Source organism: Somniosus microcephalus, chromosome 24, assembly GCF_052327205.1.
Source record: "Somniosus microcephalus isolate GS21.2 chromosome 24, FLI_Smic_1.0, whole genome shotgun sequence".
NCBI classification, from domain to species: Eukaryota; Metazoa; Chordata; class Chondrichthyes; order Squaliformes; family Somniosidae; genus Somniosus; species Somniosus microcephalus.
This window is the reverse complement of record NC_141010.1, coordinates 38,459,309-38,468,884: the sequence shown is the minus strand read 5'-3', so window position 1 is coordinate 38,468,884 and position 9,576 is coordinate 38,459,309. Positions and strand designations below refer to the sequence as shown.

Here is a 9,576-nt window from a genome sequence, read left to right as displayed (position 1 = left end):
GGATAAGTACCTGAGGGTGAAAAAAAAATTGCAGGGCTATGGGGACAGGGCAGAGGAGTGGGACGAGCTGAAGTGCTCTTGCAGAAAGCTGGCACGGGCTCGACGGGCCGAATGGCCTCCTCCTGTGCTACAACCATTCCGTGATTCCATTCCAACCACCAAAAAGGGGGGGGTGAACTACAACTCCCAGGAGGCATTGTTACGCGATGACATCACATCCGAGACCGTACCACCCAATCAAATTTAAATTTTAAAGAAAAAAAAAGAGGAAAGACCAGGAGGGCTGTGATTGGTTGCGATTTAGGCGGGCTGGGACGGGATTGGATTGGCGGGAGGCCGAAAGTTTTGAATCTGATTGAGCGACTGGGCGCGAGCGCGGAGCATTGAGTGTGGCTGGGCGGCGCGGGCTGGTGTGCTGCTGTTTTCTTCACATCCTTTTTTAAAAATTTTAAAAACACGTACAAAAAAATAAAATTTTCCTCAGTTTTTAATATCCTTGTTTGAAACGATGGCTTCGGATCTTGCTTCGAGTCCCTTAAGAGTGAGTACAAAAAATTTAATTTGTTTACTCCCTTCGCTTTAAATTCGGCTCGGTTGTCTCATTAAAGTGTTCGGGTTAAAATCTGAACAGAGTTTCTGTTTTCTGAGGGTGGCTGCTGTTCCTCCTTTCATTAGATTTAAAAATACAAAGATTCCCCCCCCCAACCTCTTGTCGTTAAAAAGTCGTGGGAAGGATGTGGGATTTTCCCCCCCTTTCATGGCCTTTGCTATCGAAAATCTAACTTTTACCTCGTGAGAAGAGATCGAAAAAATAAAAATTCATTGATGTTCCTCATTTTGCAGTCTTCACTTTGTATTCTTCCTCCTTCCTCCTCCCCCCTCCTGTGTCTTGTTAAAGATGGCAGTCATTATTTCAACCGGCATCACTGGTGAAGATGTCAAGGGCTGGGAAGAAGGGGCAGAGGAAGATTGACCAAAATGGTTGTGGGGAGGGACTTCAGTGAGCTGGAGAGACGGATGGTTCTCCTTCGAGCAGGAAAGGTTAAGGGGAGATTTAAGAGAGGTGTTCAAAGTTAGTGAGAGGGGGGGTTTCAATAGAGTAGAGGGGGAGAAACTGTTTCCACTGGCAGGAGCGGCGGGCACCAGAGGACACACCGATTTAAGATCATTTGCAAAATAATCGGGAGGATGAGAATTTTTTTTCATACAGTCAGTGATTATGATCTGGAACGCACAGCTTGAAAGGGCACTGGAAGCAGATTCAATAGTAACATTCAAAAGGAGTTTATACTTGGAAAAGGCAAAAAATTATAGAGAAAGAGCGGAGTGGGATTGTTTGAATAGCTGTTAAAAGGAGCTGGCACAGGTACGATGAACCGAATGGCCTCCTTCTGTGATTTTAGGATTCAAATGAGGGAGGATCCAGTTATTTGTATCTCGAATAATACATTTCATCCTCTAGTCCTTAAATACTCTCTTCCCCACTTCAAATGCCAAATGGAAGGAGCTCATGGACTTTGGATCAAGGCCATCCATACAGCTTGCCTCTGTCGCTCACAGCAACAACAACTTGCATTTATATAGCGTCTTTAACATAGTAAAGTGTCCCAAGGCGCTTCACATGAGTGTTATCAAACAAAATTTGACACCAAGCCACCTAAGGAGATATTAGGGACAGATGACCAAAAGCTTGGTCAAAGAGGTAGGTTTTGCGGAGCGTCTAGAGGCGGAGAGGTTTATGGAGGGAATTCCAGAGCTTTGGGCCTCGGCAGCTAAAGGCACAGTTGACGATGGTGGAGCGATGAAAATCGGGGATGAGCAAGAGGCCAGAATTGGAGGAGCGCAGCAATCTCGAAGGGTTGTAGGGCTGGAGGGGATTACAGAGAGAGAGGGACGAGGTCATGGAGGGATTTGAAAACCAGGATGGAAATTTTAAAATCGAGGTGTTGCTAGACTAGGAGTCAATGCAGTTCAGCCAGCACAGGGGTTCGCCTCCAGAATCTCTTCCTACCCCCTATCTCTTTACAGCTTCTTGCCTACTTTCTCTCTCTCTCTAAGCTTGTCTTACCAATGAGACTCACTTACTGTTCTCTCTACTCAATATTCCTTGCTGGCCTCCATTCTAGCTAGATACGTATTCGGGTGCCAATCTGTCCTCCATCAAGCACCCCACCCCCCTCAACAACAAAAAAAAAAGCACACACTGCCCTCCCTACGGTGTTCAACTGTACCTTTTAATCCCTTTAAAAAAAAAAAAATCCACATTACATGACATTTGTTTCTTCTTGGCCAATAACAAGGTCTGGAGATGTGCACGTATCTCATCTGTAATGTCAACATGACATGTACAGTTTATAATGTACTTAAATCAGGATGTGATGCTCATACATCATTGGACCTGATTCTTCATAACAAAACAATGAAACATTTTGGTGGGGTTCTCATTGGGAGGGGCGGAAGGGAGTTTTTCACCAGTTCACTAGCTGGAAAAAATATGGATATTTATCTGTGGGCCACTGTAGGTGGTTGATGGCGTGATATCCAGGATTGGGAGAGTGCACAAAAGGCCAGTGAAAGGAGCGAACAAAACTGTATGGAGGAGCTCGACATTGCTAGGATTTCAGTAAAGTATACTGGTGGGTGGGTGGACTTTTGTACTATGTCCTCTTGAACTGTGGCAAAACTGCCAATAGGATAATAATAAATATAGATCTGTTCTTCAAACTTGATTTGTATTTGGAGAGAGCATTTGAGCTGTATAACACTAAAAAATATAATGGTGGTTATAGATCATGTCACTTGTGGCTGCATTTTGAGGTGAAAAACTATTTGCACAGCATTAAAACATTTTGGTTTAACTATAATTTCTCTCCCCTCCCCCTCCCCAAAGTTTGCTACGAATTGCCCTAAATAAATCAGTCAACAACATTGAAGTATTTTAGATGTGTGGCACATAAAAGACCATTTTGACAATTGGCTTATAAATTTCCCTTACAATGCCTGGTGTGTGTTCCATATACCACATATCATTTTGTTGTATGTTTTGCTACATGGTGTAATATCAACATTCCTAATTTTATTTTCCTCTTAACAGCCATTGTTTCCCAATCAAGTAAGTAAGTTGAAGAAAGGTGATAATGATCGACGGTTGTCTGTTGAAAGAATCTACCAGAAAAAGACACAGTTGGAGCATATTTTGCTCCGTCCTGACAGTTACATCGGTTCTGTGGAACCAGTTGCACAGGTGAATATTGATCCTTTTTGTATGGTGAATATAATACACTAATCTAAACTTCTTGTTACGAACATGGGGGGGGGGGGGGCTCATCTTGTACGCAGCTTCTTTTTCACAAAATTGTCAATGGGTGGAATAATGTACCACAAAAATAACTTCTATATAATATGGTCTGGAGCTGTTTTGTGTGTCTTATTTCAAGTTTGTGATTTGCCCCTGTTATGTTTTTTTAATTTCCAAAATAATGTCAACATTAAAAATGTATTTAATGTATTAGCATAACCTCATGAAAACTTTGTTTCATGGGGAAATTGAGCTGTTCACTGCCTACTACATTGTGGTGAACTAAGAGAATATTTGATTTTCCTTTGGTATTAAATTGTTAGCTAGCTGTTTAAATTATAAACGCGTTCAAAGGAAATGCTGTTTATTGCCCCAATTTTTCTCCTCGTCTAAAGGCTCTGGAATTTGTTTCCATGGGTTCTGGTACCTTGCCCGCGTGCCCTTTTTAAATCCGTGGCCAAGACGATGAGTGACCAGTGAAGGGGGGGCATCACTGCTGAGCCCACTTGTCCTTGCGTGATGTCCGCGTGCATGCATTTTCCAGCAGGGTGCTTGGGCAGGAACCTACCTGATTGATTTTTTCATGCCACCCACTCCCTAATCTCTACTGCTTGGGGTGCTCTTATTGATATTTAGAATGAGATATTGGGGAGTTTTAATTTGCCTGGAATTTTCATGAACACCTTTGAAAATACAAAAGCTGTATGAGAAAATTACTGTGAGTGTGATTTCCAGTTGTACGAAAATGAGATCTATCTATTCTTTTATAGCAAATGTGGGTGTATGATGAAGAAGCTGGCCTAAATTGCAGAGAAGTGACTTTTGTTCCTGGTTTGTACAAGATATTTGATGAAATTCTAGGTATGTGGAAAAATCCTGAATAATCTTCCTGTATTTTGAAATGTGACGATAAATTGAATTGCTAAATTGAGTCACTTTTTTTTAATAGTGAATGCGGCTGATAACAAGCAGAGGGATAAAAACATGTCTTGCATCAAAATCAGTATTGATCCGTAAGTGTTTTTAAAATCTATTTAGAAATGTTTTGTGGATTCCTAAACATTTGAGGGGGGGGAAACTTTTTAAAGCTGAATACTGTATTAGTAACATCTTATTCAGAGCTTAATGCTAATTACATGTACAAGCTGACCTTTAAGATGATCCCATTTGTGTAAGTGAACCGTGTCACATGACATGTGAAAAATTATATGCTGCGTCCAATCGTATTCATAAGTTGCATTGTAAGGAGACCCAGGTGGTATCACTCTTGTGCAGTAAAGATGTTTAGAAAGGTCATATTTATCGTAAATACAATACGATTCATGCGAATGTCCACCTCCATCATCGAGCATTGCTTGATGAGCTCTGACCTGTTGGCATTTTTCTGAGCCTTGTAGCCCAATGGGACATCATAACATAATTGTGGGAATGAGTCTGAAAACCTGGGGATTCTTCAACCCAAATAACTTTAAAATAAAATGATAAAAATAGGAGTACAGTATTTACACATCCTTTAGCCTGGTCAAATTGCCTTCATATTATTTACTTTGTTTTGTTACATTGACTTCTAGCTATCTGAGAAATCAGAGGATCAAACTGATCACTCTTTGCAGCTATTAATACCATCAATCCAGAGCAGGCTCAGTGCTAAATCATTTAACTGCACGCCGCTTAGTGTAGCTCCACTACTATTAACACCGTCAGAAGTGAGGCTGGAGCAGTCAGCACAAAGCAACGTGTATATTGCTAAAACGTGGCAGAACCATGTCTGCTACTGGAATGATCTGTCTTGTAAACTAAAGTTACTGAAATAGAATGGAATTAATATGTTCTGGGTGACTATTTTCTCAAACATTAGAGTGAATTTTCTTTAGCTACGATAAGAGATTCTCTTATGCTCAGTAAGTAGTTAAACCATGCAAACCAAGAAAGACCCGAGTTTCATTTTTGCACTGTTGGCCAATTCCAGTAAGGATTCCACTCTTGGATCACTATACAGAGAACCTGTTGGAAATGGTGAGATAAATAAAGCAAGTGAAATAGTTATGCTTTTTATTCACAGTGAGAACAACACCATTACTGTGTGGAACAATGGAAAGGGAATTCCTATTGTGGAGCATAAAGTGGAGAAGGTTTTTGTTCCTAATCTCATTTTTGGCCAGTTACTGACCTCCAGCAACTATAATGATGAGCAGAAGAAGGTCACTGGTGAGTTTGCGTTATTCACTATTATTTGGACTTCAGCTATTTGAAGTATGAGCTATAAATAGTTTGCAGATATTAGTATCTGCAATAAGGCAGAGTATTTGTATGTGACATTGAAGCTCAAGAAAAAACTGATATGGTCATTCTACATTAAAATTAAAGTAAGAGTGACCGGTCATGGGCCACATTGGTACATGCAATGGAGTCTTGGGGGCTACATGTAGAGTTTAAATTCATGTTCCCATTAATTTGCTTGTATCTCGGGATCTGGATATTACAATTTTGATGTTCTGATTTAAGATTTATGAACCAGCGAGGCAACCATCAAGAACAGTTTTTTCCAGACCCACAAAATTTAATCAGGACAAATCAATAAATTTAAAAAATAAAGTGCAAATAGGACTACATTACCTTGATTTCAAGGGCCAGGTTGCCTGGGCTTGGAAACACCTGATCTGAAGCATCTCCTCTTGCCTAAAATTGAAGTCCCCTTTATAGCCCTCATATGTAGTAGAAGGAAAGTGGCATCATCCTATAATTGAGTACATTTTTGTTTATGACTAACTGATTTCCTGTGGCATTTTACATGGAGAGTCGAGACCACGTGACGTGGGATTAGAAGGTGGGGACAACTGCCCCAAGATGCTCGCACATAATTCCTTAATTTAAATTCATACATTCTGTCCTATAATATTTTGCTTTTATAATATTTATAATTAAATGGTAAAATCCATGGGAGTTTGAGAAGTAGAGTTGGTTGGAGTATAGGAATTTCTTTGCAGTACAGTTTGAGGAGCTGGGAGAGGCAAAACTGAGATGGGGGGGGGGGGGCGATTTTGCCAGCCCTATGGAGGCGGGACTGCTGGGAAAATGGCAGAATTTGGGGGCGGGTGCCCAACCCGCCTCCATGCCATCTTCCTAGGAGGCGGGTAGCTGTCCCGTGCCGGGTCCTGTCTCCTTGGAGGCGGGAAGGGATTAAAGCCTATTAACAGGCAGAAAATAGGATACAGGAAACTTTCGATTAACCGGCCCCTAAATAACCGGAACGCTCTATCCACCGGCAAAATTCAGGAGTCGGCTCAGGTAACTTTTTTTACTCCATTTGTTGCTGTGCAAGGGTGTAGCTGAAGCTGTTGCTAAGCTACAGAGATGCTTGCAACTTGTGCCGATTGTTTTGAAGCTAAGCAACAGGGTTTGTTGCTTTATACGGAGCTCAGAGCTCCGTGTCTTTTACTATAGCGTTCGGTTATCCGGAATTGTTGATGAACCGGCACCACGTCAGTCCTGTCCGTGCCGGATACCAGAAAGTTTCCTGTAATCCCCTTTGCCCTCAAGTGCGGGCTTCCCGAAGGCTCCAAAACCCGCCGGCGAGGCGAGTACTGGGTCTGCAGGGGTCGGAGGGTGCAAAAGTGTGCTGTGAAGGTAAGTGATGGGTGCAAGAGTGGAGAGCTGAGTATCTGAGGTAAGTGCAAAGTGTTAGTGAAAGTGTGCTTACCTTTGTTTCTTCCTGCAGGCTTCAGTCGGTGTCTATGCGGAGAGTCTCGGACCTCCGTGTTGCAGATGAGAGATGGCTGTTGCATTCTCAGATGCAACAACCATCTAATTTCTGTAAAAGAAAGAAGTTTGCTGAGGTGTTGAATTGAAGACCTCATCAAACTACAGAGAATGTCACTATTTGACAACTTCACAGAGCTGTCAAACGATGACATTTTGACAGATGAAACGTCATACGTTGATCTCTGCAACTGGCTTTCCCTTAATTGGCCTGCTAAGCCCACTGGGCGGGCTTAACCAGGTCAATCAAGGGAAAATAGCGTGGATTAACCACAAATGGATGGAGGCGGGACAGCGACTCGCCCAGCAGCAGTCCTGCCTCCAATGCGCCCCATTAACAAAATCGCCCCCATAGTGCCATCACTTGTGGGAGGGTGTAATTACAGCATGACAAGTCGACATAAGCAATTTCATTATAAATATATCACAAAAATTTGCCAGAAAAGTATATGACAATATGATAATTGGAAGCGAGGTTTTGTAGTTAGGAATTAAGTGCAGATTTTAAGATTCTTAATGTAGATAGATAATGCCGTATCTGCTCATAATGATTTGTTTCTCCATGATACCTGAATTTCAGGCTATGTGTACTGCTCCGAATACTATTTTTTTTTTAATGCCAGTGTATAAGTTGCAAATCTGATGCCATCAGCTTTTGCTTTTTAAACTATTGCTGGATGAGAGACTAAACCTTATTTGTTTCTTTTAGGTGGTCGAAACGGTTATGGCGCAAAACTCTGCAACATTTTCAGTACAAAGTTTACAGTGGAAACTGCTTGCCGGGAATACAAGAAGTCTTTCAGACAGGTACATTGAACTCCTGACAATTCCAGATGGAAATAAGTATTTTTGGTCTAGCTTTGGTTCAAAAGAACATTAATATTCATCTTTGCTCAGAGCAAAATTTGCAGTGTGAGACAGCTCTTAGGTTAGTATCTACAGATCATCCAGCACTTTTAGCAGAATGTAGGTGTTGCGGCCTTGAAGAATTGCTGAGAAAAATCATACTGAATGCTGCATCACTTTTCAGGGTTTTTTTTATAGCAAGTATTTTGAATCGTGTTTGGATTCTTGCTTGCAGTAGTCTTCAGAAAACACATAGCGTGAGGTGTGTTATGCAGGTAGCATATATGCTTTAGTTAATTAAATTCCTATTTAAAATCTTTTTAGACAAATTCTAGGATGATATAAAGTTTAATCAAGTGATAGTTTTCTTTAATTTTATCTTGCTTTCCTCTGCAGACCTGGATGAACAATATGGGGGATGCACAAGAGCCTAAAATCAAGTCCTTCGACGGTGATGACTACACTTGTATCACCTTTCAACCTGATCTCTCCAAGTTCAAAATGCAGATCCTTGATAAAGACATTGTGGCGATTATGTCACGAAGAGCGTATGATATTGCTGGCACCTGCAAAGGAGTTAAAGTTTTCCTAAATGGCAAGAAATTACCTGTACGTTTAAAATAATACAGTTGGGGTCATTCGGGAGGTTTATTGGTGCACAACTATATCTTTATGCCGCGGCGTTCTATCGCAAAAGAAGTGGCAAGTTGAATGTTTTTTAAGGAGTCTGGTTCATTTTTACATAGTTTTAAAATTAATATAGCAATTTACTCTCATTTTAATATTCGATATTAAATAATGACTGACTGAACAACAACAACATGCATTTATATTCTGGACAAAAAAATGGAAAATAATGTATCAATGTTGCTGCAGCTTATTTTCGAGGTACAAAAGAAACATCCAGTTGTACATTCAGGACTGCTGATCACAGAAATGTTATTTTGTACTTCATATCCATAATAAATTTGTATCTACCATTTCTTGGACAAGAAGGCAGGCAGACAGCGTGCTTCTTGGTCCCATGTTTCCCCCCCCCCCCCCCCCCCCCCCCTGAGTTGGCCCGTGGTTTAGGAATTCTGTTACTTCCCCTCCCTTCTCCTCCTTCTGTTCTCAGGTTACAGTGGGAGAGTAAAGAAGGTTTTGTGTAACAATTCGTGTGAACATTAAATGCACTTGAGCAGAATTGATCAGTAAATTAGATAATGCCCACAACTGTGGTACCTTACCTTAACTTTCTGCTTCTAGGTTTCTGGATTCCGTAGCTATGTGGATCTTTACATAAAAGACAAAGTGGATGAAACAGGCAGCCCACTTAAAATAGTCCATGAAGCTATAAATGAACGGTGGGAAGTTTGTGTGACTATGAGTGAGAAAGGCTTCCAGCAGATAAGCTTTGCAAATAGCATTGCTACCACAAAGGTAAGCTAATGCTTCATTATACTAGTTACAGGTGTCTGGCCAAATATATTTGCCTTGGATAACATGGCCTTAAAAAAAAAAAAAAAATGGTTTCCTGATGGCTTGACGAGTTTATTCAGGGAGTAGCTGAGCCATGCAGACCACAAAGATCCATGGTTTAATCTTCGGCATTGAGTTGGCTGATCTCAGCCAGGGCAGTGGTTTAAAGAGGGGAAATGGACAATGGCTCAGCTATAATGACAACTTGTGCG

The 9,576-nt window shown here is 41.1% G+C and overlaps 1 protein-coding gene across 1 annotated transcript in view; it reads left to right on the top strand.

Moving 5' to 3' along the window:
* Positions 1-388: 388 nt before the first annotated feature.
* top2a (DNA topoisomerase II alpha) overlaps positions 389-9,576 on the top strand; it is a 65,005-nt gene continuing 55,817 nt past the window's right edge. The window contains exons 1-8 of the mRNA XM_085966533.1: positions 389-541; positions 3,095-3,244; positions 4,069-4,159; positions 4,248-4,311; positions 5,361-5,506; positions 7,767-7,864; positions 8,300-8,512; positions 9,152-9,325. Coding sequence (XP_085822659.1) covers positions 509-541; positions 3,095-3,244; positions 4,069-4,159; positions 4,248-4,311; positions 5,361-5,506; positions 7,767-7,864; positions 8,300-8,512; positions 9,152-9,325 — 969 coding nt within the window. The 5' untranslated portion in view covers positions 389-508. The remainder of the gene's footprint in view (positions 542-3,094; positions 3,245-4,068; positions 4,160-4,247; positions 4,312-5,360; positions 5,507-7,766; positions 7,865-8,299; positions 8,513-9,151; positions 9,326-9,576) is intronic.